This window comes from Hippichthys cyanospilos, chromosome 11 (assembly GCF_059441005.1).
Source record: "Hippichthys cyanospilos isolate Australia breed blue-spotted pipefish chromosome 11, RoL_Hcya_1.0, whole genome shotgun sequence".
Taxonomy (NCBI): Eukaryota; Metazoa; Chordata; class Actinopteri; order Syngnathiformes; family Syngnathidae; genus Hippichthys; species Hippichthys cyanospilos.
This window is the reverse complement of record NC_142379.1, coordinates 1,449,166-1,476,934: the sequence shown is the minus strand read 5'-3', so window position 1 is coordinate 1,476,934 and position 27,769 is coordinate 1,449,166. Positions and strand designations below refer to the sequence as shown.

Sequence of the window (27,769 nt, the reverse complement as noted above, 5' to 3'; positions counted from 1 at the left end):
TGGGTTCCGCGCCTTTCCTTTATCACTGTCAAATTATAATTTCAGGTTTCTGGCTTTAAAAACTTGCTTGAACAATGTGATTTTCTTACAACTACAATAGTGAATCTACAGGATTTCAATTTGGTATAATGACAGACAGAATCATTATTTCAGTCAGTTTTATATATATTTTATATATGTTGCATCACTTTTGTGCTGTGCCTTGATATTTTTTCAAGGCTCAATAAATGTTGGGGAAGGCTGACCTAGTATGACCTGAGTGCGCGTGATAAACATCGTCTGACCACTAGGGGGCACACACGCAACATTCTGCAAGCTAACGCGTGTTCGCAGTCCAACAGGCACTAATTACAAAATCTATCTATATTTTTGCCATAAAAAAAGATCTGTCCCTTTTTTCAGTTAGAGTAGAACCGCATGACCCTAAGAGCTGTTTCTAATATTTTTGTGGCCTCAAGTTTGCCTAAGAAATGGTCCCGCGAGGCAAGTTTGTCATTAACTCATTGTTTACTATAGACGGCTATAGACGTCAAAGACATGTTTCCTGATTATTTTTTTAAAACTTATTCTTGACAACTATTCTTGTCAAAATAACACTTTATCGGGCCGGGCAGTAAGAGGGTGAAATAATCAAGAGATAAATGATTAACGTTTGAGTTTTGAGCCAAAAACCGGAGGATTCCATTCGCTCGTGAGGAACACTGATGGAAAATACTTGAAAAAAAAAGTAAGTTGCGAGCGATGCGGTCCTTCCTCCCGCGCGCGACGGGCCCTATATAAACCCCCGGCGAGAGGAGCCCTCATCACTTTGGCTGCAGAAGGCCCACACGCCATCCATCCATCCATCCATCCATCCACGCGATCCGAGGATGAAGCTCCTGTTCGCCGCCACCTTTGCACTCTTGGTGCTGTCATCCTTGCCGGACGGGGCGCACTCGTCTGCCTACGACAAGATCGTGGCGCACAGTCGCATCCGGGCAAGGAAGCAGGGGTAAGAAATACCTTTATTTGCTTTTATTGCAATTCTGTCGGAGCTCTTGATAAATGATGACGTCATCCGGCCTTGTGGCTAATGCGATTCTATTGTGCGTGCGCTTTTGGGCACTGTTGTTTTTGCATCTCACAAAGAAATGTCATGATGCACATTTTTAATGGGTTCTATTATAGTGGGGGGAGGCATGCCACTTTCTGGCAAAACCTCTGGGGAAAAAATGGTATCTGCGATTTTCTGTCATTTTTACATGCATGAAATATTTGTAGACTCCATGATGCCAACTATTTTTATTTTAATAGCATATTTGCATTAATATATCATAAAATAATTATTTCATGAAAATCTGACTGCCAGTTTTCGCCATTTTCAGCAGGGGAAAGGTTCAAATTTGATCTATGACTAATTTCACTTTAAGAAACACATTTTGCCATTTGCTGTCGACTGAATATGACATCACATAAGGCGCAGGTAACGAGCAATCACGGCACAGCTTGTCATAATATTGACTTTTGAATGCTGGAAATGGCTGAATAATTGGACTATCTTTGGACTTTAAATGGCTTCCATCTTTGTGGAATTCTCCAGAACAGTGGTGTCAAAAATATGGCCCGCAAGCCGGTTCTGGACCGCGAATGGGTTTATTGCGGCCCGCGAGATTAAAGTTATATAATTTTATTCCAATATTTTTATTGGAAGAATTAATAATGATAGGAAATTTTGTTTGAAAATACTCCTCAAAGGCCATTTTTCTCCACATATAAAAGATTCAATTTCTCTAGAACACAATCTGCCATTTTTGACATAAATCTAACATGAATAAATCCTTTCGACCTTTATTCTTGTTTCCAACGCACCTCAGGCCCAATGTGTGCGCCTTGCAGCAAGTCATGGGGACCAGGAAGAAGTACTTCAGCACTTGTCGCAACTGGTACCAAGGCGCCATCTGCGGAAAGAAAGCGTGAGTAGACTCCAGTCAACGTGATCAATACGATGAGATGAATGCCATGAAATTTGATTGTACATTTAAAGTGATCAAAATGTGTTACCAATCCACGGTCCTAAGATTCGGATTGTCTATTATTAAAGTTTGACTGACTTCTCTGATTGTTTTGTTGACATTCCCCTTAGTGCAGCTCCATCTAGTGGATGCATAACGCAAGCCCAGCCACGACTGTAGCTTCTATTTTATACGCCTTATAATGCGGTGTGGCCTATATATGAAAACAGCTTTAAGCCATTCATTGGAGGTGCGCCTTATAATCCGATGCACCTTATAGTGCGGAAAATATGGTGAGAGCAAATGAATTGGAACATGATTTTTTTTTTGTATTACTTCTTTTATTCATTTTTTCCTATCTTACTTCTTGCAAGAATCATTTTTACTCTATTTATCACAATTTGTATGCAGTGTAGGTATTTTTAAATTGCTCTATAAATTGTATTGAGTTTTAGTTAATGCTTCATGAGCAGCTAGAAACGAAAATATGATGTCCCAAAGATCATTTCAACATAATAATAATTAAAACAGTCTAAAGCTCCAGGCTTGTTATTGCTCATCGTGGCTGTGTCCCCCTAGGGGTCCGTGAAGGTACTACAGGTGTTATGTGAAATTTTAACAGCACTTCCGCAGGCATCAGCGAAACATACATTGCTTTTTAATGATATGACAGAAACACTGCACATTACTTTCAAATCAAAAGTGAATTAATTGGAACATGAAGAAACGTAACGCTAAATATTGTATGCCTTGATTTTGTTAACTTTCATACAGATGCGCATTTTCCGTATGACTTGGCATCCCAGAAGAGCAATTTTAGCTTGGAAAAGGGTTAACGGAGATGAAACTACAAGTAGATGAACTCGTAAAGAATCGCTCACTGTATGTGCTATGAGAACATTGGTCTTGACATCCGAAAACAAACACCAGGGATCAGGATGGTGTTGACCCGCCGTAGCGTATAGAGTCATTCACACATTACCATAATTTGGGTGACGTGCCGGACATGTTTCCAATTCATGTGCGTTTATCCTGTGTCGTCTTTAAAGTGTCGTTTTTTTCAGAGGAAAAAGAAAAAAAAATCTTTCCATTCTGGGATCTGACATGTTATATACAGTTAAAGGATCAAAGGGGTAATGAAAACAGGTCCTTTGTAGTCTTTGCGTCTTGTTCATTCGATTTTGGAGGCTGTCCATTGGCCACTGTTTGGAGTGTCACTGTGGTGAACCACAGACTCCAGGATGTGGCTCGGAATTGCTGACTCCATTTATGAATGGAAAAGCCCGCCAAAGGCACAACTTAGTTTTTTTTCTCTCTCTCTCTCTCGCTATCATGCCCTTTCTGGCATCTCAGCACTTTTGTGAAAAAACATGGACGGGATCCATGTTTGTTTGTTTTTTTGGTCACTCATCTCTCATATCAACCAACCTTCGTCACACTTTTTCCACTTTTTGGGGTACTGGCAAATACTTTCTTTGCATTACTGCCACCGTTTGAAAGGGAGTTTGTATGACATGAGTCGATGATTTATTTTTATTTCATGGCCAATTCTATCTCACTTGAAGTCATCATTTTATAGCTAAGGTAAGCTTAAAAAGAAAACTTTTTAGTCAACACAATTAGGTACCGTAGATAAAAACGTGACCGTCACAAACACAGAGCATTTTATTCTTTGGAGACAGCGATTCCACGACCACTTTCCTTACATGTGGACTTCAAAAGAAACGTTCACGCTGCTAATCAGTAAGTGTGTCGGAATGCAGCCCTGGGGAGAATTTATTCGACTTGACTAATTTAGCGTGAATTTCAGAGGTACTCATTCTTTTTTCAAGGAAACGCTGACAAGTCAAAAGTTTCCGAAAACTGGGCCAGTCCCAATCCCTCTCTGAGAAAGAGCAATGTAGCATTTTTTTTTTTTTTTTTTTTTAATATATGCTGATTTGCCGTGACTAGGCTACTGTGTGATCTCATCTCCGTGCCTACAAGTCTCATACAAACCACAAATAAGCAGTATTAATAATATGGGTGACTTCACGATCTAATCCTAGTTTTATTCTAAGATTAGTTTAATCTTTGATGGGAATCTGAAGCATAGCGTACCCGGCAATTAGTATGTTTTAAGAAAAAAAAAAATCATCAATCATTGACATTGCTAGTATGAGTTTCAAACCACATCATTAGAAAACTGTGATAGAACAGACAAGCAAATACAGTTGTTAGCAAGGTATTTTACCGTCTAGCTAGCTAGCTAGCTAGTAGCTATCTAGGTACAGTATTTCCTCGCTATCTTGATCGATAGATAGATAGATAGATAGATAGATAGATAGATAGATAGATAGATAGATAGATAGATAGATAGATAGATAGATAGATAGATAGATAGATAGATAGATAGATAGATAGATAGATAGATAGATAGATAGATAGATAGATAGATAGATAGATAGATAGATACTTTTCTGCCTTAACAGAAAGTTAAAATGAAAATGTTTTAAAAAGCTTAATAAAAATAAGGTACGTCCTTATAAAAAAAAGTGTTTTTCTTCCATGAGGGTTGGACGCATTTGGAGTTTTTGTCATCTGACTGCAAACTGCATCCAATCCAGCATCTTTTTTTCATCAGATGATTCAAGCATGCAGAATGCCCCCCCCCCCCCCCCCCCCCCCCCCCCACCCAAAAATGCCTGAATGTGCACAGGCTCACTATTTAGAAGAACAGGTGACTCACATATGGAGCTTTTCTCCCCGCCAATTGTTTTGCAGATTTCACGTGGTACCATTTTTTTCTCCCATGTGAATATTTGGTCATAGATTGTTCTCATTTTGTTTATTTGATAAGTATGTTGAAGTTTTATCCACATGTGCAAGCTGCAGAGCAGAAATGAAGCTATAACCGTGTAGGTATACACTTGTGGTATTCTTGTGGCTCGCTTTTAATGTTGCATAGGTTGGCCGGGCTGTTATAAACGAAACAATGTTTCTAATAGTGGAAACAGGGTTCAAACATATTCATACCCGCGGATGTGAGAAGTATAGGATACAGCAGCTGCACTTTTTGTTTTTCTTTCTGTTCTTGAAAGTATTAACAATAGCCATCCTGGGTGATCTCTTTAAAAAAAATTCTGGTTCCCGCATACATGTGCATGGGGGGGTGGGGTTTCACTTTTCGCAGGGGGTTTTCAGTCCCCAATGACGGGGGAATATTGTATAAAACCAAATTACTGTGCGATATCTAAGAAGATAGCAATTTCTTTAAGAGTGCAATACTTTTAGTTGAATAGTTTCCACAGAAGAGACCGTAAAAAGATCTTTGTGCTGACCATAATATTCTGCAATTTGACATTGAGCACTCTGCATTTCTGCGTGCCAAAATGAGGTTAACCCAACGCCAAGCAACAACCAAACTGATTGTCAGCCTTCAAATGGCGCGCAAACTGGTAATATAAATCTGCTACTTTTATGTTAGCATTAATCCAGGAGGCATCGTTCCCATTACTTTTTGGAGCCGGATTCTAGACCACGTGGCATCTTTCGGTACCAAGGGAGACAAAAAAAACGGTCACATCTGGAAACACTGTGACAACGCTGTCGGCAGCCAGATATAACATTAATTCTGCCTTTAGTTTTAGTCAACCTTTTAAAGGATTCGCTACCTATCCGAGGTTTACAATGTGCTGGTTTCCCTTTCACAGGACCGTCCTTTACGAGTGCTGCCCAGGATACATGAAGCTGGATGGAATGCGCGGTTGCCCTGCAGGTGTGTGACGTGAACCCACTTATGGCGGAGTCAATTTATAAAAGTATTATTTGGGCCATGGCTCCCAAACCAGGCAAGAAGAAGCTTGTTATTACTCTGGTAAAGGATGCTCTCACATGTTGCCGACACATGTTCTTGAGGGCGTGCGTGTGTTAAACACGGTTTTGGGAATAACGCCGTTTAAACGTTTGAACTCACGGTGTAATGTAACTGTTTATCAATTCATTGACGGGGTCATATAACTAATTAGTTACTTCATATTTTGAATATGTGAAGCAATGCTCTTTAGCAGCTAATCAGTCAGAGGCTAGTTAGCTTCCAGCTAGCAGTATTAGCAGTCTTCTGATTGTGTTGAATTGATATCAGATGTCATGGGAAACGGCGATTAAAAAATATTTCAGCACATGAAAATTGCCCTGTCTCATGTTAAGAAGGAAGTTGGTGAAAAATCAATGCTTGTAAAAAAAATTTACGTAAAGAAAATGTCAGTTTTCCGGACAAGAAAAACATGGAAATGGGATGAATTGATGTAGGACTTTTTCCAACTTGTCAATCCTTTGAGATGTTGGACTCCTGAGGCATCCGAGAAGTTCTTAACTTCCTTCTGACCCCCCCCAGTGGCCCCGATCGACCATGTGTACGGCACGCTGGGCATGGTGAAGGCCCATACCACCCAAAGATACGCTGACACGTCCAAGCTGAGGGCTGAGATCGAGGGATCCGGATCGTACACCTTCTTTGCCCCCAGCAATGACGCCTGGGACCTTTTGGAACAGGTGAGGCTTTGCCGACAGATCCGGTGATCCATTGGTATCCAGAAGTGGTCAAACGGTGTTTGGGTTCTTCCCATCACGGCTCGTATCATCTTTTTCATCGTATCTTTCCTTCTGCGACAGAGCATGCGAGGGGCGCTTGAAAGCAACGTCAACATCGAGCTATACAACGCCCTGCATTACCACATGGTCAACAAGCGCCTCCTGACCAAAGACCTGCGCAACGGCATGACCGTCACCTCCATGTACAACGACCTGGGTCTGCTCATCAATCACTACTCCAACGGGGTGAGCGCCACTAACGTTTAGCGCTGGCCGTCATCTCACGTCATGTATTTCAAACGGCACGTGGACCCGCAGGTGGTGACCGTCAACTGTGCCAGGATCATCCACGGAAACCAGGTGGCCACCAACGGCGTGGTCCATGTCATCGACCGCGTCATCAGCGCCGTGGGGACCACCATTAAGGATGTTATCGAGGTCGATGATGACCTCGCGTCGCTGAATGTGAGTCCTTGTCACTCGCAAAATGACACAGCGCGGGGGGACCGGTAAACGCAGACAGGTGGACACAATCACACAAACGAAGACACTGACAAGGAGAACAGAAGCGCGAACTTAGATACATGAAGAAGAACCCACAAAAGCAGCAACCCGAAACCCACAACAACAACAACAACAAAAAAAACCACCAAATCCAAACAGAAGTGACAGAAATGCCTTTGATGAAAGGATAGGACCAATTACTGCGCAAGGGTTAAAAGAGTGAAATTAACTATGTGGTGATGTAACTTCAGATGAAGTCTTGACTTTGGCACAAAATGTTGTTTCCTCATGCAAACAAGAATAATTTGCAGGAGCCTTGTAGCATACTGGATTATCTGGTTGATTATCAGAGTTATCAACAAACACCAGTTCCGCTCATTTTGTGTTTATTTGCGCTACTACATTTGTGTACGGCAAAACGTCTTCCTGTTTGCATTCTTGTGACGGATTACCGACGAGGTCAATGTTACATACTTTGCTGCCATATTTTTCTCAAAGCGCATAATCGTGATTGTTTTCCTCAAAATACTCTTCAACGAGATTTTCCTTCCTTTCATCTACGGTGACTCCTCAGCAATTATTTTTCCTCTCAAAGCGTGACCCCGTTGCTTCCCTGGTTCCAGGATATTGCCCAAAACTCCGGACTGATGGACAAGCTGGGTCAGCCCGGACATTTCACTCTCTTCGCCCCCACTAACGAAGCCTTTGCCAAGCTCGGAGGCGACGTAGTGGAGCGGCTCCAGAGCGACAAGCAAGCCCTCCAAGGTACACCAAATGTTTGCTCTCAGGGATGATAAATCATCCCCAGACATCTCTCAACTCCACATTAAAGTCTATAAGCATAACACAAGGTGTCTTTGTAGCTATAAGGTGAAGGTGGAAGCATAGGTATGCAAAATTGAAAATTCTCAGGCTCCGTGTTTGCTTGGCTTTTTGTCACAGGTTCAAATGGGCTCCAATTGGAAACAGCTGAAAGCGCGATATTCTGTGCAATGAGTCTGGATCGTGGACACGTCTTGGCAAGGCGTGCATAACAAAGTTTAGTGGGGAATCATAACAAAAATTAGGCTCCGCTTTCAAATCGCGCATGTAACCGCGAGCGGAAAGTCAACAGATGAAAGAGAATATCCGACCATGTAACAGGATCGCACATTTATACAGATAACGTCGTTTTGGGCAGTAGCAAACCCTATTTTGCTGATACGTTTGTTACAACGGTCCTAAGAATATCAAGTAAGTGATGTTCTTCTAGTCTGCAGCAACATAAAGCAGCTTTCCTTGGAAGCAGTAGTTATACAAAGTAGGCTGGTCAACCTCAAATATTTTATTGGCTGATGATGTCAGATCACACAATCCCACACAAAGTTAAACAGAACCATGGCAGAATCCCAAGCGGTTATCCTCAAGGACCCAAAGGATCCAAGGGGCTTCTGGTTCCCTGGAGCTTCTGTTTGTAATGTAACATGAGATGAAGCGCGAAGCCACCCAAGCGGCTAACAAGCGGATTCGACAACGGGACCGCATCGGTGATAAACTCCTCTTTGTTTTCCAGCTCTTCTGAAGTTCCACCTTCTGGATTCCGTGCAATGCTCTGAGGCCATCATGGCCGGAACATCTTATGAAACCCTGGAGGGCAACAGCATTGTAATCGGCTGTGACGGCGACAGCTTGACTGTCAATGGCATTAAGATGGTGCGCAAGAAGGACATCGTCACAACCAATGGCGTCATCCACCTCGTTGACCAAGTACTTATGCCGGACTCAGGTTAGACCTGCCGTCTATCTTCCGCTAATCTTCACTGACCTATGCTTGACCGCCAAGCCACTATCTTTTTACTATTTCGGTACAGTAATAAAAGGAAGGGACAGAAAATACATAGTACCGAGGGATCAAAGATGTTGTAACGGATATCTTCTCAAATAAATAAGAATCTTGATCTGAAAAATGACAGATCAGGCTTCTGGTCTCATCTACCTTAGGCTGAACCCAAATATTGCTTGCAAGTCTCATTACCAGGATGCTAACCCAATCCCAAGTCAACTTGCCAAAGTGCAGCCCGAAAACCCTATATCTAAATACAACAATTCAACCCCTCACCCCGTGATTGACCCTAAATTCTTGCTTGGGCAACCAAGAGCCTCTATGTCATCCTGTGGTTTTGTAAACACTACGCATGAATCCTGCATGTCAGAACACTGCATCAGAATTGCTTCCAGAAGACATATTGTTTGTCTTACTAATCTAACCCTAACCTCAACCCCGACTGAAACCTAACCTCAGTCCTATTCTTTCATGAATACCAAACATAGAAAATCACAAGACTTAAAGCTTTGATGTGAACGTCGTCGGGATTCTCTCTGCTTTTTAAGCCAAACAGGTGATGGAACTGGTCGGAAGTTCCCAGTCCACCTTTGGCGACATGGTGTCCGAGCTGGGCCTCTCTGCCGCGATGAGGCCCGAGGCCGAGTACACGCTGCTGGCCCCCCTCAACACCGCCTTCAACGGTAAGCACCATGCCACCCAATCGGATGCATCGCACAACTCCATGTTCTCTCACGGGATGGAACTAAGTTGAAGGGCTGATGCTGTATTTGTCAAAATGTACAACAGTCAATGGCCCTGGACAATTTATAGGTTTTGGAAAGAGAGCTAGGAATTCACAAGACGCCAAAGCTGGAGGTCACAGGAACCTCATGCTCTGTCAGTTCTTCCTGTGGTGGAGACATGATTTGTAGCTTAATGCGCACCGTTCAGTCCCTGAGCTCGAGCTTGAGCTATAAATCCTTTATAGCCACTATGCCTTTCAGACTCCTTGCATCGCATTGTGAAAAAAGACCACAATTGTCTACACCCGCACAACGAAATATTCAGCACGAAACTGAGAGCTGCTTCCATATTTTCGTAGATGAGGTGATGTCCATGGATCAGAGGATGCTCAAGATCATCCTGGAGAACCACATCCTGAAGAAAAAGATCATCCTGGGACAGCTGTACAACGGGCAGACGCTGGAGACCATCGGCGGAAAACTCCTGAGGGTCTTCATCTATCGCACCGTAAGTCGTCTCTCCGACTAACCAGCAAGACTTGCGCGGTTGTGCAATGATCTTGAGCGTATCGTTTCCGTTCTTTTGCAGGCCGTGTGCGTGGAGAACTCCTGCCTCATCAGAGGAAGCAAGGAGGGAAGCAATGGAGCGCTCCATCTCATGAGGAGCTTCCTCAAACCGGCCGAAAAATCCATGTATGAGATCCTGAGAGCAAACGGCCAGTTCAAGTAAGTACAGCCCAAGCCTTGACGAAAGTGGACCTCGGCATTAATATGCGACGTCGCCGGTTTTAATCGCAGAGTTGTAAATGGTTCCGTTCACCGCGGAAATGAGAAAAAGATGTTGCACTATTCCGGTGCCAAGTTCCTCTTTGCGCCGCAGGATCTTTTTGTCTCTGATGGAAGACGCCGGATTGACCGACCTGTTGAGACAAGAGGGAGACTTCACCTTATTTGCCCCGACCGACAAGGCGTTTGACGGTTTAAGGGAGAGAGATTTCTCACTGCTGAAGAGTAAGACTTTTGCACACTTCCTAACACGTTGCTCGCTGATAATAACTCCCGACTCTCTTTAAAATTAGGTGACATAAACGTTCTCAGAACCATCCTTCTTTACCACATCAATAACGGCGTCTTCATTGGCGGCGGTCTGGAAACGGGAGTGACAAACCTTCTCAAGTCTCTGCAAGGCAGCAACCTCAAAGTGATGTTTGTGAGTAGAGTTACGCGTATTTGCCTTTTTTTTAAATGATTTGCGGTGCAATTATCCAATGAGCTCAACTGACAGCAAGATGGTTGCCATTAGAACGAGGAGTCATCCGAGGTCTTGGGTTTCACGGATGTTGTCTTTCGCAGGCAAACGACACCATGCTGGTCAACTCGGTACAAATCCCCGAGTCTGACATCATGGCCACAAATGGAGTCGTTCACTTTGTCAACAAACTCTTGTATCCCGCAGGTACGATTTTCCGCTCCTTGTAAAATATCTTTCAAGCTGTGAGATGCACCCCCTACCAAGTTCTTTGCTACTCATGCAGTTTTTCTTATGAGAGTCGGTGCGCTTTCACACAGATATCCCCGTTGGAAGCCAGGACCTCCTCTCACTACTGAAGAGGCTCATCACTTATATACAGATTAAGGTTTGTCAGAACCTCATGATGGACACTACCTTGGAGATTTGAATATTGCTGTACATGAAACATCTTTCCATTTTTAGAAGCTTGACTGAAGTAGTATTGAAGTTCATGTGGATTTTATCTGCTTACGTAATGTACTGTATTAGGAAAAAAAACAACCACATGTCTCTTGACAGTGTTTATGCGGCTACTCATGATACGGAAATCTAGCAAGGTCATGCTACCAACTGTGTTCTGGAATTTGCACTAACATACTCTTACATTTTTTTCATTTTCAGTACATTCCGGGTTTCAGATATCAGGAAATCCCCCTCACGTTTTTGAGTGAGTAGTAAAAATTTGAAATTTCATTTACTGTATTTTCTGCAGTATAAGGCGCACTTAAAAGCCGTCAATGTTCTCAAAAGCTGACAGTACGCTTTATTTTCCAATGTACCTTAGACAGCTCATAAACCGCCAATTTTTATTTTGGGGTTGATGGAAAAATAAAATAAGTTAATCGCAGTTTCCACAAATGATCTTTACTTTTCATTTCTGATCGAAAAGTTTGACTGACTTATGTCTGTTTTGTTGACGTTCCCTTTAGTGCAGCTCCATCTAGTGGATGAATAACGCAACCCCAGTTGCTACCGTAGCATCTATTCTATGTGCCTTTTTATGCGGTGCGTCCCATATATGAAAAGTTTTAAAATAGGCCGTTCGTTGAATGTGCATACTATAATCCAGTGGGTCTTACAGTGCGGAAAATACGATAAGAGTTTCAAATTTCCTGAGAATGCACTGTCATTAATGGCTTTCTATTTCCTGTTGTCATCAGAGAGGTACATCACGCGAGTGGTTGAAGGTACAGTAATTACGATTAAGTATCATGTGATTCCCCATCAGGAAATTCTTTGCCCATGCACAAGCTTTGTATTATAGTTTCACCAGCGACTGGTCAACCCTCCCAAAATATCATGTAGCAGTCAAAATGAATACATACAGAAAATCACAGGCCTCAAACAGGAAATTATTGAGTTCAAATACTGTTTACACTCAACAGATGGAAGATTAAAGTGGCAAGCGGAGGCATGTTCATTACTGATTTCAAAGATGACTTCAGCTACATCAAATTCTGCTTACATTGTGAATGACGGGTGCACTGGCGTTTGAACCGATGCACCTCTGTTTGCACTTCTGCCATCAAACCGTCAAATCCTGGCAAATCTTTTGAATGTAGAAGAGCTTTTCCATGGCGTTTTTCCCACCGACCACAAAGGGGAGTCCCTGGCCTCGGTGGAGTGCCCCTGACGAGTGACAAAAAAAAAAAAAACTCACAGCAATCGCAGTCACATATAATGCACAAAACAGATGCCACTAGGTTTTTGCGGAGGATGTTAAACAGATGTGCCCGGTGATGTAATGGTTTCTTCCTTGGCACATCCTGCAGACCTCTGCGAAGCACAAAGAAAAAGTGCATCGTAGGAAAGGTGGGGGTGGCGGAGTCACGTGACTTGTCTCAAGTACGAATGGAGCTACCGATTTCAAGATTTTGCAATTCGCTTAGGTACGACTTATTAAATGCATTAAATGCCGGGGCGGCATGGCGCGGTAGTAGAGTGGTCATTTCTCAGCTGAGAGGCTGCGGGTTCAATCCCCCGACCATCGTGACGGTGTCGAAGTGTCGTTGAGCAAGACGCCGAACCCCTAGTTGCTCCTGATGCTGCGTCATCAGTAGGTAAACGACTAGTTAGTAGAAAGCGCTTTGAGAACCCAAGGTAGAAAAGCGCTATAGAAGTGAAAGTCCGTTTACCATTTACCAAAGGCTCGAACTTGAGTGAAGGAATCCTCTAATGGTGAATCACATTCTTTTTGGAGGAACTTTTCTGATCTATTGACCGTATTGCATAAAATTAGTAGTTTCTCCTTCAGCTGCTTTTCTGTTTTACATTTTATTTAGCCCCCGACGTAACCAAAGTGACCAGGGTCATCCAACAGGAACCCTCCATCACTAAGGTGACACGGGTCATTGAAGGCCAACCGTCCCTCACAAAGGTGACCAGAGTCATTGAAAGCGAACCCACCATCACCAAAGTCACCAGAGTTGTCTCAGGCAAGTCTTTTCATGGACGTAAAATCAGACCAATCTGCACGGTGAAACTTTGATGAAACCGGTGTCTTTTGGCGAACGCGCTTGCCTCACTTAAACTTGATTGTCACTTGGAATGGGGCGTTCAAACAATAATGCTTCATAACGAGCCGCGTTCTGCTTCCCCGACAGATTCTCAGCCGTATCACATTTAGCAGATTGTTCTGGTAAATTTTCGCTGACTAACTGTGATAACTGTGTTGTTTTCAGGACCTCAGTATTCAGTCAGCTCTGGAACCTCTCACGTTTCCATGGACGGTCAGTCAAACTTCTTTATTACCGCCGTTAGCGCAACACACAGAGAAGAGCCATTTGGCTTTGCTAGCTACAAAGACCCCGGGGAGCCGATTGGCAGAAAGGGGTTTTAGCACGCATCCCATATCGCCTGTGAACTGCTAATTTTGTTAAATAAATAAGACACACCAAGAATAGTTGTTCGCAGGTGATTTTGAGCTATAATCCTTCCTGATGATAAGCTCTCTGGTGTTCTCTCCGATGGTCGTTCTGGTGTTAAGGCCTGGAGAACATTGCAAGAACTGACAAGAACTGCTACCTTAGTCGACACTAGCTATTACATCTTTTCTTCTTCCTGTAGGATCTAACGCTGCAGAGATCTCCACCATTGAAACGGATTCGAATTTTGACGGGGACCGACTTGTCAAAATGATCCAAGGTGAGCTTGGAGAAAGCGCGTTGTTAGCACGCTAACAGTGGAAAAAAGCCGTTTGACCGGATGTTGTTTGCTTGCCTTTACATAGAGGGCGTTTCAAGGAGAAACCCTTCCCGAAGAGTTTTAGGTAAATCCAGTGGGTGAATGCCGCTTCTGCGAAAAAGCATTTCACACATATCGGCTTGCAAGCTGGTTGAGCCTGCATTCAACTGTCAGTCAATGGTCTTTGATAGAACGGTCTTAGACCTGTGTACTCTGCTGCGTTTGTGTGTATTTAATTCAGAGAAACTTGGAAGTAAAACATTTTGACTGCTTTCTTTTGTAAAAAAGTATACGGTATATATCCTTTCCTAGATGAATCGCCACATCTTCTATTTTACATGATTTCAGCCTCTGGATCAAAATAATCTGAGAGAGAAGCTCTAGTCTGTCGAGCTGTGGCCCACTTGCAATCCAGTTGCTGGAATAACATCCTTCAAGTGTGGCTTCATTAGGACCGGACATGTCTACCACACCAGGATACAGAAAAAAGTCTCAAGAAGCCGTGGCAAAAAATGAAAAAGAAAGTCATCCTGTTTGGGTTTTAGACAGCCATGTAATGGGCTCGTAACTTGGGGGATCTCCTAATAGAGAATCTACCCAAACAAGACCCAAGATGGACAGAAGCTTGTGTGAGGATTTTGAGTAGGAAAAAAATCGCAATCGGTTTGACTTCAATGTGGGTTCTGTTGCCAAGACTGTCCACATTCTCTACACAAAACTAAAACAAAGCTTTCTACTTTCCGGCAGTTTTAATGCTACAACAGTACTTTCTTGCAGAGAGTAATTTGGAGTCCTTGTCTCGCAGTGATAAATGACCAATTTTCCAGTCAGGTTTTAGGTTTCAGCATATAAATTTAGCGGGCAAGCAAGTGGCCACAAAGCAGTCTTCCACCGCATGGTCCATTAGGAGAGGCGTCGCCACTGTCTATTGTGGTGTGTGGGAGCTAATCGCCGTTCCAACCCAGCGTCCTTTTACAGACCTTCCTTAGCTGATGCAAGATAGCGACAAGACATAATACTGTATGCATTTGATGCATTTTCACAAAACCAGGCCACAGAGATCGGTTTTTACGAATTTTCGACAGAGATGTCCACATGAGGATTTCTCCATTTACAACTGACTTTGCAAAAAGGCATCACATATATATTTTACAACCATTGGAATTTATAACTTTCAAGTCGCTGGCCTTGAAAGGACAATCAAGGAGTTCCCGCCAGACAGCTTGGCTTAGCAGAACGTCTGGAAACGAGTAAACAGCCGGCCGCTAGGCAACGAAAAGCATCCAGCGGCACAAATTTCATTTAATCCCTGATATCCAGGAACCATAACACAGTAGAACAGGGATCGTATATTTTTTTTCCTCCCAGCTCCAGATGAATCCCACTGCATTCAGGGATTACGTTTAAGTGGTAACCTGAGGAGCATGGGATCCTGCAGAAATGTTATAAATTATAATCTTGAGATGTTTACTGAGATGTTTACGATTCAGTAGGGCCCTGGACTACGCAGATAACTATGTGTCATTCGACGCAGAATAAAAAGAAAGCAAGTCCATTGCCCTAACATCAGTCTTTGTCTGTCCATGCGACCGCGCATGCATCGGTGTTGCGCTGCCATGCTTGCTGCTGCTCCATTTGCACTCACGCTGTTCGTTTAGCATCCTCTGCTGTCCAATATTACCGCATTTTCCGTACTAGAAGGCGCACCTAAAAGCCTTCAATTTTCTCCAAAACTGACTCAGTGCTTTATAATCCAATGATATATAATCCAACGTGCCTTTTACAGCAGATAAACCGCAAGGTGACATTTTTTTCGCACATTCTGCTTGTGCCCTTTATATGCTCCAATTTTGAAGCAATGTATATGGGGATAAGGCACAAAAACATTATAATTGATTTTAACAGTCTTTTAATGTAATCAAGAGGGATTTTTTTCCCCATTCTTCATATTGTACTTTCCACAAATCTCTAGCTTCTTTTCTATGCGCCTTATAATTCGGTGCCCTATATCTGAAAAGAGTTTAAAAAAAACACGGTTTTATAAAATGAATCTAGAAACTGTTTTTAAATGAACAAAACAATATATTTTAAGATTTTTGGATTTGATTAAAAAATAATATGCTTTTAAACTCTTAATTCATCTTGGCATTGCTCTAAACTGTCTATTTATGTAATTTACGTAGAGGTATGTTTTCCCCATTCTTCAGATAGTACTTTCCACAAATCATCTTTATTCTTCTATTCTATGTGCCTTATAATGTGATGCGCCCTAAATATGAAAACAGTTTAAGAATAGGCCATTCGTTGAAGGTGCGCCTTATGGTGTGGAAAATACGGTATTATCATTGTATCCTCATTCAGTACCTCTGCCTTGATCCCTTGTGCCGTATTTTGGCCAATACTATTGTTTTTTGTTTTTAATCAAAGGCATTTCACTTCAAAGGGAACACATTGAAAGAAGACATTCGGGAGCTGAAATTTCACCCAGACAATGACAACATGTCACCATCTGTACCTTGTACCCTGACTAAAATACTGTGCGATTGGTCAAAATACTTCACAAGGGTTAAACGTCCTGCAAACGCTTCGTCTAGTTGGAAAAATGCATGAAAATTGTCCTTTTTTTTCTTGTCTTCCAAGCTGGCAGCAGGCGAAGAGGAAGGGACTGAGCCTGGACGAGGGGGAGTGACCGCAAATCAGGCAGCGAGGCATCAAAGCACAGCAGCTTAAAAGCGGCTGGCTGACACAGGGACGCACTTTACTTGTCATTTCAAGTGTACTCTCGGTTCAAAACGGTTCCGGTAAGCGAGCGCAACGGTGCTTTGAATGCATATCCATTTTAAGGGTCGCAAATGCAAACAAATGAACATTTTGGCTTGATGTTAATACGAGCCATTAGGGGAGCAATAAAAGGAAAAAAAAAATACGGTTTCATTCTACACTTTCTTTCTTTGTGCCGTACTTGTCCGAGTCGAAGCAATGAAACTCAAGTAGAAGATTTTGTAAATCCCGGCATGATAAATACGTTTTCGGACCCTTAAATGCTCTTATCTCCTCTGGCTTTTGTTGAAAAGTTTCATGCACAATTTTATGTGTCTCCCGTTTCCAACGATGTATTCAACTAAAGCTTTCCCTGCTTTCTCTGTTTTCCCAACCGTTTTCCAATAAAGTGCATTCTTTCATATAAACATGCCACTTTTTCCAAAAGGACACCTGACAATGATGGCCTTGCGAATTTCCCGAGTTCCTTAAAAGGTCTTTGTATATCCAACGTTAAATCCTAATTATGCCTCTTTTGTCAATTTACAAGTTTTTCCAAGTACGAGCGTTTAATAACGTTAAATTCTTCCTTCGTTGCCAAGTCATAATAATTGACGGCCGTCTGCTTTGGTAAGCTCTCAAGAAGAGTTTTTAAATAGAAAAACGCTCTTTCATGCGTATCCAAATGGAGCGGCCTGCAGAACTGTGAGGTCTGCGTATTTGCTTTGGGTGATGCGAGTTTAGTTTGGATGGATGGAATTAATCAACAGCGAGTCCTTTGACTAAGCGGGAAAATGTCTTTGGTGACTTTCAAGTTCTTAGTTCATTCATTCGTTCATCAGCTTACGTGAATATATTCAGAAAACCTTTCGGAATATTGTCTTCTTGTGATAGAGATTGAATGATAGGGGACCGAGAACTACGCCCTGTGGAACCCTGCGCATATGACTGCTAAATGTTACAATGTGGTTTCCGTCTGATACACTTACAATACGTAATAAATGTAATTCTGATTCAAAAAGATGAAGCCTAAGCCAAACTCGCCTTGTTTAGAAACAAAGCGTCAATAGTATATAAGGAACATGTTACAACACACACATTTTTCTTGGTAAAACATTTGACAAATTTAACAATAAATAAAAACCGTAGTCCCCTACACCAGTGTAAAGAAGGCACCCTTAATTTTGGGGTCAAATTCTGGTATTTCCCATTTTAAGGATGCGCCAATGATTTGGCGACACTGTAAAAAAATATAGCAAAACAGAATGAATTTCAACTTCCAAATTATTTATATTTTCTCATGTTTATATCCAAAAGTTATATGTATATTTGTTGTGTTTGAGATTTCCCACATTGTGAATGTTCCGCGAACGCCTCGCCAGTGTAATTTTGAATGCACTCAAATCAGTCGTTTTTCCAATCAGTGGTCAGCAACTTGAAGAATTACCGTTACGATCAGAAAAATACACATCATCTCCAATTAGCGAGTGAGCTAACTGAATGCTAGCCACCTTCCTGTGTACATCTGCTGAAAAAGCATCCGCAACCCGATAGCGCTGAAACATGGGAAATGACCTCAACCTTCAAATGGCGCACGCATCACCGGTTACACGATGTTTTAAACACATGTCGGCAATGGATGTCCAAGGAAAAGCCGCTGTTTGTGGCGTGTAGAGGAAATCCCAGGTTCAGGATGGGGAGAACTAACCTTGACAGAATTTATGGCTACCAACACCTCGGAAAAAGAATGTTACTGTTTTATGGGTCGCTGCACTCACAAACCTTTGCGGGACCTGGTAAGCATAACGTGAAGATGTATTCATAAAATTTTCAACTTACATGGCCTCAGACTTCAGCGACTCTTTGTACTGGGATGAAGGATTGAGAAAACATCTGTCGGGAGACAGGATGAGTTTTCCGTTTGTTTGGCGATATATTTTTCCGCGCGAGTCAGCAGTTTGTTCCAATCAACGATTGTGTCATGGATTGAAATTTCTGCGGATGTGGCGCCGCCCACGCGATCTGACGCTTGTCGTTAAGTGAAAGCAGACAAGGCGACATGTTCGCTGGTACTCAAACCTCAACATGGGACCACCGTAACTCGACTGAAATTATTTAGTCTCCTGCTGCGGTTTTTTCTTTCTTTGTTCCTGAATCAATTTGACCTAATGACTTTGAAAACATCTCTCTCTATACACACACATATATATATATATATATATATATATATATATATATATATATATATATATATATATATATATATATATATATATATATATATATATATATATATATATATATATATTTCATTGTTTTTGTTTATGTTTTCAACAAAGTAAAGGACTGTTGAGATGTTTCAGATGCCACTAAACCAAAAACTATTTGCGTCAAAGGCACTATTGTGTGGAAAAAAAACATCTTTTCACAAAAACTCATTTTCCCCTTTTTTCCCAAAATAGCTTAGTGTCACTCAAATGGCCTATTTTCAAACTGTGATTACTAAAGAACGGAATAAGCTAGAATCGTACTTTTTTTCATATGGCATCACCTATGCGTGCATAGATATAGCGCATATAATTTTCCCGACCTTGAGAGATCCGTCAAAATGCTGAAAATTGGCTGGCACTCTAGGTTTACCTTTTCAGATGACACTCGGCACCGAAAAAGTTGAGCAGACGGAAAGCCAAAGCGCCAGCTCGTCTTGCTTGAATCATCATTTCTAAATCTTTGCGTTCGCTAAAACTTGACTAAAATGACTCTGGGCATGACAAAAACTTACTAAAAACTAAAATGACAGCTTGACATGAGACTAACGCTAAAACATTACAGCCAAGCTTGAAAATGTCCATTGGAGCTCATTAGCGGCGCACCTAATGAAGTGTCTGCCGTGCGTATGGCCAATCGGTCAGTGGTATCCAAACAAAATGGCCGCTTTGATAGAACACGTCTTGGCAGGCGGAAGGTTTTTCACGGGCGCACGCTTCCTGGTGAGTTAGAAAGACCAAGTGGCGGCCGTCCAGCCCCACGTTCAAACTGTTTATGCCACGTCCAAGTGTTATAAAGTCGTGATATAACTTCTGTGAAAAACTATCATTTGCTTTTAATGTCCTCATGACGACACCGCAGCTGCGGGAAGAAAAACAGCGCGGATCGACGCTGCCAAAAAAGTAGTTGGAATACAAGGAATCGTCCATGGAACATTTTTGAGGAGACGCAAATACGTCTTTGAGTGATGGTGTAAGCTTAAATTCAATTTCGTGCTTTTTAATGCCATGACAGCTTTCTTTTCCAATTAAGAAAAAATTGATTTGAACACGAAGTAACCTATTGCCAACTTGCGTCATTACGCCAAAAGATACCACTACGAATGGAGTTCCAAAGTTTAATAATTCAGAGACAGCTGGCACAGTACTCTGTTTTCGGTTTTGGGGTGTTTTTTTCATTCGCAAATGCTTTGCACTTGTTAGGGGGTACGTGAAAAAAATCACAGAAAACTGATCAAGAACCAATATAATATAGCCCATGTAATAAGTGTTTTGTCACAGAAGACAAATTATATATTGTCTGTGAGGATTGTTCCATTGTCCGCATGTGTTGCTGCACCCTTAATGTTCAAAATTAAATCTATTCTTGCCAGAAACATATAGCTCACAAAAGATAAACTTGGATGAATTTTTCTTCTTTTTTTGGAGGGAGGGTGGCTAAAATCCAAACTAAAACAAGCAATGTTCTCAATTTGTGGCAGATTTCACGGCCCGGTAGGAGGAACGGAACGTGAAGCATATCAGGGAGATCGGACATGATCGTCCCCGTCCGCGTCATGATTCATCCATGCCACTAAGTTTCCATGGCAACGCTGATTTATTACAAACAGGTACAAACGCCATCATAAGGAAGCCATTGAAGAAACACAGAAACCCTTAGAGGCCATCCTGGATTTATGAACACGTCAGGGTGCAAAATTTGTTCCAACGTGTACATGAGGCGCGTCCATCGAGGAAAACATTGAAAGTTCCTTGTCATTACGTCATCGTGTTCGCCGCAAGCGATCCTATATTTTCAACGGTGAAGCGGCAAGGAAATAATTGCCTCAGGATGGACGCCGTACTCTATTTTCCATAGTCCATAAAAGCCGCTGACTTGGAATAGGATATTTGGCCGCTTGCAAAGGCAGCAGAAGTACTGTTCCGCAGTATTACGCGTTAAACATTTATGAACAAAAACCAAACAGGATCGGCGCGCAAACATCCTAAGCGGTCATTTCTCGAGGACTGGAGTCCAACACCTACTGCGTGGTCAATGGAAGTCCATCAGCTCATTTGAATCCCTAACGGAAAATTTATAAACCTAACCTTGTCTTAAAATCCTATCTTGAAACCTAAACCGTGTCTTCAAACCCCCAACCGGTTTTGAAACCGTAACATAAATCACAAAATCCCGATTTGAAACCCCGACCCTTCTTTGAAACCCTAACCCTGTCCTAAAACTCTAACCATAAATATATTTCACAAACAATCCATCGCAATGGAGCCATGCTTTCATTGATTTATTTGCAGGAAATGAACTACATTCCATCACATGAAGAAGACACGAGTCACCGACCTATGTGCACCACTCCCAATATATATATATATATATATATATATATATATATATATATATATATATATATATATATATATATATATATATATATATGTATATATAGGTTTACGACAGGTTCTTTCTTTCCGCGCGGTGGACTCGGACGTTGGCGGCATTCTTGTGTGACGCGCGTGCCTTCTCCGGCGTGAAAACCATAGCCTTGAGATAAAGACGCGGCAAGACAAATTCTTTCCATTTACTCGCCATGTGTGGAGACAAGCGGTATCTTTGTCAGGATTTATGTCAGAAACAAATCATAAAAAAAAGCAGTTGACTTTTAGATCCCCCTAAAGTTCGGAGGTTGTTTGGAACGCGTCCATAAAAGTGTTTTCATATCAACACCTGTATGATAGCAGCCGGACAGTTTTATGAACGCGCCTCGTCAAATTGTTCATCGCTCACGAATTGTTCTTTAGTTACACTGTCGCTTTTTATTTGATATGATGAAACAACTATATTATATTTTACAACAGGAATCCCCAAGCTCTTTTTTTTTTCATCCGAGGGCGGGTCAGTTTAAAAAACAAAAAAGTGTGACAATCGAACGCGAACGATTATTGTATATGCCACACATAACCAAATATTTATACACCTTTCTAGGATCTTGAGCAGGAAAAATTTAAGATAAAAAAAACAATATTAATGCCATTGATAATCAAATATTAATACCTCTTTTTGGGATCTTGATAGGGGAAAATGTAAAAATCAATAACAATAATAATGCCACACATAACCAAATATTAATAATGTAAATATTAAAAATTTCTGAGATCTTGACTGGGAAAAAAAAATTAAAGTAAATAATATTAATGCCACTCAAAATCAAATATCAATGCCCCTTTCTAGGATTTTGACAAGGAAAAAAATTGAATTAAACAACAATTAGACAAGAGTATCAATGCCACTCATAATCAAATATCAAAACCCCTTTCTAGGATCTTGACCAGGAAACAAATCGCGTGGTCGGAAAGAAAAAAAATATCATAATGCATGCCTAGTGTTATTGCTCCGGGACCGGGCAAAATACGGAAGCAGGTCAGATGGGGCCCGCGGGCCTTAGTTTGGGGACCGCTGCTTTTCATATCAAATTATATTACTTTAATACGTTGCAAATTGTTCTCCGCTTTTTTCATTTAAAACCTCTATTTGTAGATGACATTTTTTGTCTATGTGTAAAGCAAAATATTAATAGCCATCATTGATATGGCAAAGCAGCACTCGACTCAAAAGCAAACCTCCTCCAAAATGATGTCACGCGGAAACCAAATAGTTTACGTTGGGCCGACGCGTTGGAGCACATCTGACTTTTTGAGAAGCATACTTTAGTTTAGCTCGGCTGACGCGCGTTAGCTTGCGAGGTCACGCCGGCGGCGGGCTCGCAGGAATCGACAAACGTTTTGACATCCGTGTGATTTACCCTCCGGTGGTGTTTTTTCGCAATGCATGTTCTGCGCATGACTGCTTCATATTCGTGGAACTTGATTTGGTGTATTTAGCGTAGCTGCGCGTGGGTGTGGCAGCTAGCGTGGGGACAAAGTGTTTTTCCAGACAGCAAACATCCCTTCTTATTGTTAACCGCTTTTTCAATCAAGCCCGTTATCATAATCAATGACGACACATACGTTACGTACATACGTTCATTTTTTACGTTTCTAGCTGAGTTTTCGTCACACTGGACCGCTTCAGATTATATGGTAACATTGAGGTGGAACTAAAGCGGAACACGATGCGTCAAATTGGAATTTGCTTTGATTTCAAATCCGTTTCCACCTAGAAAACCTGAATGAATTTCCAGGGTCAAACTTTTAAAACCTTTACTACAGGGCTGCGTGGTTGGAAAGGGGACATGGACAATGGAAATGTAACTTTTTTTTGGTTGCTATACCATAGATTTCAAACCATAATCCGCACCAAGAAATATCTAACAAAAAGGTTGTTTTTGGGCTTGAATAAGATGCAATAACATCAGATATTTATGCAGATAGATGGTACACGGAAGTTTTGTAAATTTATGTTTACTTTTTTCAAACTGCCTGCTTACAGCAACTTCACGCCTTCAACGGACTGAAAATGCCGGAATGTTTAGAAATAAGAGTAGCCGCAGACACACTTGGATTGTTAGAATACTGCACCAACGCAACAGTAACACGCCCGATTGAAAGCCTACCAGAAGAAGCGTCTCTAGAAAATGGATGGATGGATGGAGGGTTAGGCTTTAGTCCCACTTCACGTGAAAAAAAAATACTTTGAAAAGGTCCAGTGGGATACATTGTGGTCATCTACTACCAAACGGTTCTAGTGGTGTCTTTTTTTTTTTTTTCGCTATTGAAAGTATTTCCCTTCCACGAATATGCTGCTGGAAGAAATGTGCAAATGCGCTAAGTAACGTGTGAAGACAAAGTTGGATAGGAGAAAGGAAAATGCTGTTTGTGCGTCCAGTTTGTTGCACAACCGGCACGTGTGTGTGGAAGCATCTTCAGTGCGTAAAAGAAACAATTCCACAGGTCGCAGGTTGATTTATTAAAAAAAAGACGTTTAATATTTAATTGAATCGTAATTATGTTTTTGTAAACTCTGGATTTATCTTTGGCATTGATCTAAACATTTTTTAATGTAATCAAAAGTATATCAAAACTAAAATCATCAAGAGGTATTGTTTTGTTTTTGCACACCAATATTTTACCGTGAATTGAAAAATAATACGGCTCCAAAAATTGTTATCTGCTTGGCTGGCCACTAATAATCGGTATCAGCCCTGAAAAAAAAACTCAAAATGATCTATCTTTAATTTTTTAAAAACGTTGGTGTCCAACATCTCAACACCAATTTGAAATGAGAAGAAGCAAAATTGAAAACAGATTTGAGCACCAGGACAGTTTTATTTTCTTCTTCTTCCTCTTTCCTGACATTCATCTTCTGGCCCCCTTACTGATCTGTCCCATAAAGCTGCGAAATATTTATGAGGAGGATGAAGTCACTCTTAAAATATCATTTAGAAACGCCCAATTGGATTTTGCGCAATTCCTTGTGATACGTTCTGAGAGTAAGATTACCCGTGTGAAAAAATGGGACATTTATTTGAGGTGTGGCATTTATTGGCAATGAATTGGAGCGTGGCATCTGCCATATTTTCCGGACGATAAGGCACACGAAAAGCCTTGAATTTTCTCAAAAGCTGATGGTGCGCCTTATAATCCGGCGGGCCTTATACAGTGCATAAACAGTAGGTTTTCATTTTTGAGGGAAATGAAATCAAATAACTTAATCACCATGTAAATTATTCATTTTTTTACCTCTGCATTTCAGTTAGTCATGTATTTTATACATTTACATTTGCAGCCTGTTTTAAAATTTAATATGCTCTATATGCTCCGATTTTGAAGTAATTTATATGGTGACGTGGCGCAAAAACCTTAGCATTGTTCTAAACTGTATTTGAATGTAAACGAGGTATTTTTTGCTCATTCTCAAAATATTCCTTTTCAAAAATCATCAATATTCTTCATTTCCAATTGAAATGTTTGACTCATCTGATTGCTTTGTTGGCATTCCTTTTAGTGCAGCGCCATCTAGTGGATGCATTACACAACCCCTACAACTACTACGGCTTCTATTCTATGTGCCTTATAATGCGGCGCGCCTTGTATATGAAAACAGTTTTAAAACAGGCCATTTTTTATGGTTCGCCTTTTAGTGCGGAAATTACGGGAATGGACTGGTAGTCAACCTAATTAATTTTAGGAAAAAGATTGCAACTTCGACACAGGAAGGCCTGAGCTGACATTCAAACCCAGAACCATTAATGGGTGAGGGTGAATCACAAACCGCTACTCCACCGTGCTGCGTTTTTGTCCCCCCCCCCCCACGCGCAGACAGACATGCAAAGCCAAACAACAGTTTGACGAATTATTTGCTTCCTTTGTCCGAGCATGTGTGCACAATTATAAACTTGTCAGAGGAATGATCGCTCATTCATCATCGACGATGATACTGAAATTGTCGCGCCTCATAATTCGGACAGGTGGATTCACTTAGGCGCAGCCGCTGTCGCAAAGCGGGCGGTCGCTTTCGACGGGAAACAAATAACGGCGCGATAACGTCGTAAATTCAACAGAGTGGTTCCAACTACTGATGACAAATCCTAATTGGGGCCCGACTGAAATGGATTTTTTAGGCTGTATCTGATTTTGTGCAGGAATAAAAACACGGATTTATCGATCAATTCATTCAAATGTTTTCAATTTATTAAATAACATTTGTTTCTCACCCAGGTCATTTGTATCTTGATTTAAAAAAAAAAAAATCTCATTGTTTTTCCGCCTCCCCATTGACGTCAGCAACTCTACATTGTCCTGAAATCAAGATCAACTGATAATTATGCTAAGTAAAAATGCTGAAAAAAAGACTTGATGATGCTGATATTGTTTTACATGGCACCCGTTGCCAAATTAGTGGCGGCTCCAATGTTTTTCTTGAGGAGGGACAAAATTGGGCTACGATGCACCACATTTTTTGCGTGTGTTTTTCCAGGTCTTTTGGTGTTGCTGAGCTCATCTGTGCCTTCTCTTCTTTTTGAAGAATCACAAACAGTTGATCTGGCCGCATGTAAAGTTTTTGCTATCTCTCTGAAGGGTTTGTTTTGATTTTTCAGGCTAATGATGGCTTGCTCCAGTGATAGTGACATATTTTTGGATTTCATATTGAGAGATGACCTTAGCAGATTCCAAATGGATATCGCACACTTGAAATGCAACTCGAGGGCCTATTTGTAAATAAATGAGGGGATGACACACATTTGGCCATGGAACAGTTGAGTAGCCAATTGTCCAAATATGTTTGGCCCTTTAAAAAATGCAAAGTACACCTAAAATGTGCTGTAATTCCTACACTGTTCAATTGATATTTACACACATATTGATTGTTTCATTTGAAATCCATTGTGATGTTGTAAAGAGCTGGACTGCTGAAAAATGTGAACTTATCCAAATATGTACTGTACTTTTGGACATGACTGTATATTAGATTTTGAATTGCTTAAAACAAATCTATTTTCCCAGCCGTAAGAAGAGGACAAAATTCAAACTGTAGCATGTAATGTGCGTTGAAAGAAAAAAGAGAAAACAACATCGCCACAGGGAGAAGAAATGTTTTCCATCGTGACTTGCCATCAGTAAAAAATAAATAAACAATAATAACTATAATAGTTGAAAGGCAAAGAAATGCTAATAAAAGACTTATGGACCACTTTTAATCACAAAGTTTTTTTTTTTACTGGTGGGATTCGCCGCCCATAATGCTGATCATAAATAACATCCTGGTCATTATACGTATACATAATAGCTTCCATGCACAATTCTGGAAATATACAAGAGTAATAAATTGCTTTTGTTCAAGCCACAGAAAAGAAAAACAAGCAGATAATACCCTTCCTCATAATTCCACATATATGCATTTGAGCTGTGATTTTACGCCCCCTGCAGGCTTTGAACATTATCATTCATCATTGTGTTTGTATGTGTTAAATTTGACAAACGTGTATTTTATTTACACAAGTGTGTAATTTTGTAAAAAAAAAAAAATGTCAGCAAAAAAAAAAAAAGTAAAATGGATAATGTTTATTCAAAAGCTTACCGGAAACGCTGTCTGCTCCAGGAAGTGGTCATTACTCGTTTCCAGGCCAGGTAGCAGGTAGTATGATTAATTAGCTTTGTTTCTTCGCCTAAAAGACACACGGAGAGTTTCGAAATTATGATATCATCGCCTTTTCTCACAGCGAGCGCCGCTTATTAACGAATATAATAAATATAATAAAATAATAATTATTGAGCAATAGTTTTGGTTTGTCGGCGTTTTTGATCGGTTTTTAGTTGACTTACTCGACTGGGTATTGAAAATGATTGTCGATGTTTGACTATTTCTGCAAAGAAACAAAAACAATATTAAAATGAAGGCAAAATGATTGCAATCACGAGCGCTCATTCATTGCCATCTGGTGGTGGAAACCAGGAAACGGCGTGGTTTATTAATAAGTAAAGTAACGTTAGTGTCACCAATCGACTGTAGACTTCTGGTTGGCAACTTTCAAACTAAAAGGTTTGTTCCTTGTTTTTCGATGACTTTGCGCGAAACGGCATTTCTAATAGTACTCACATGTTGAATCTTAATGGATTGTAAATGAAAAACCGTGGGGAGATTACAGATTGAGCCAAAGAAACCACTTATTAAATCAAGTATTTCTGAGCCACATGAACGCCATTTCCGGTTTGATCAAACC

The 27,769-nt window shown here is 41.1% G+C and overlaps 1 protein-coding gene and 1 long non-coding RNA gene across 3 annotated transcripts; one reads left to right on the top strand and one right to left on the bottom strand.

The window, feature by feature from the left end:
* Window positions 1-793: 793 nt before the first annotated feature.
* Window positions 794-17,263, top strand: postnb (periostin, osteoblast specific factor b). Of its 2 annotated transcripts, XM_088428350.1 has the most exons (22): window positions 794-991; window positions 1,854-1,952; window positions 5,684-5,748; window positions 6,367-6,524; window positions 6,645-6,809; window positions 6,882-7,028; window positions 7,691-7,832; window positions 8,620-8,832; window positions 9,438-9,572; window positions 9,974-10,122; window positions 10,204-10,340; window positions 10,495-10,625; window positions 10,694-10,824; window positions 10,968-11,070; window positions 11,184-11,251; window positions 11,527-11,572; window positions 12,066-12,092; window positions 13,188-13,340; window positions 13,587-13,634; window positions 13,972-14,049; window positions 14,135-14,173; window positions 16,729-17,263. In XM_088428350.1, exons 1-22 carry the CDS (start codon window positions 870-872, stop codon window positions 16,755-16,757), a joined length of 2,385 nt encoding a protein of 794 aa, XP_088284476.1. In that variant the 5' UTR covers window positions 794-869; the 3' UTR covers window positions 16,758-17,263. The 2 variants fall into 2 exon arrangements, with proteins under 2 accessions (XP_088284476.1, XP_088284478.1); XM_088428352.1 differs by lacking the exon at window positions 14,135-14,173.
* LOC148415395 (uncharacterized) lies at window positions 12,396-27,493 on the bottom strand. Its single transcript, XR_015867293.1, has 3 exons — window positions 27,372-27,493; window positions 27,127-27,214; window positions 12,396-12,534 (listed from the first exon to the last, which is right to left on the bottom strand). It is a non-coding gene; the product is annotated as an uncharacterized LOC148415395 (long non-coding RNA).
* Window positions 27,494-27,769: the final 276 nt, after the last annotated feature.

Bases quoted from the DNA above. Each gene is read 5' to 3' on its own strand.
- postnb (XM_088428350.1), top strand. From the start codon at position 870: ATGAAGCTCCTGTTCGCCGCCACCTTTGCACTCTTGGTGCTGTCATCC. The intron at 9,573-9,973 runs GTAAGCACCATG...ATATTTTCGTAG, and splicing joins CCTCAACACCGCCTTCAACG to ATGAGGTGATGTCCATGGAT. The intron at 10,123-10,203 runs GTAAGTCGTCTC...GTTCTTTTGCAG, and splicing joins GGGTCTTCATCTATCGCACC to GCCGTGTGCGTGGAGAACTC.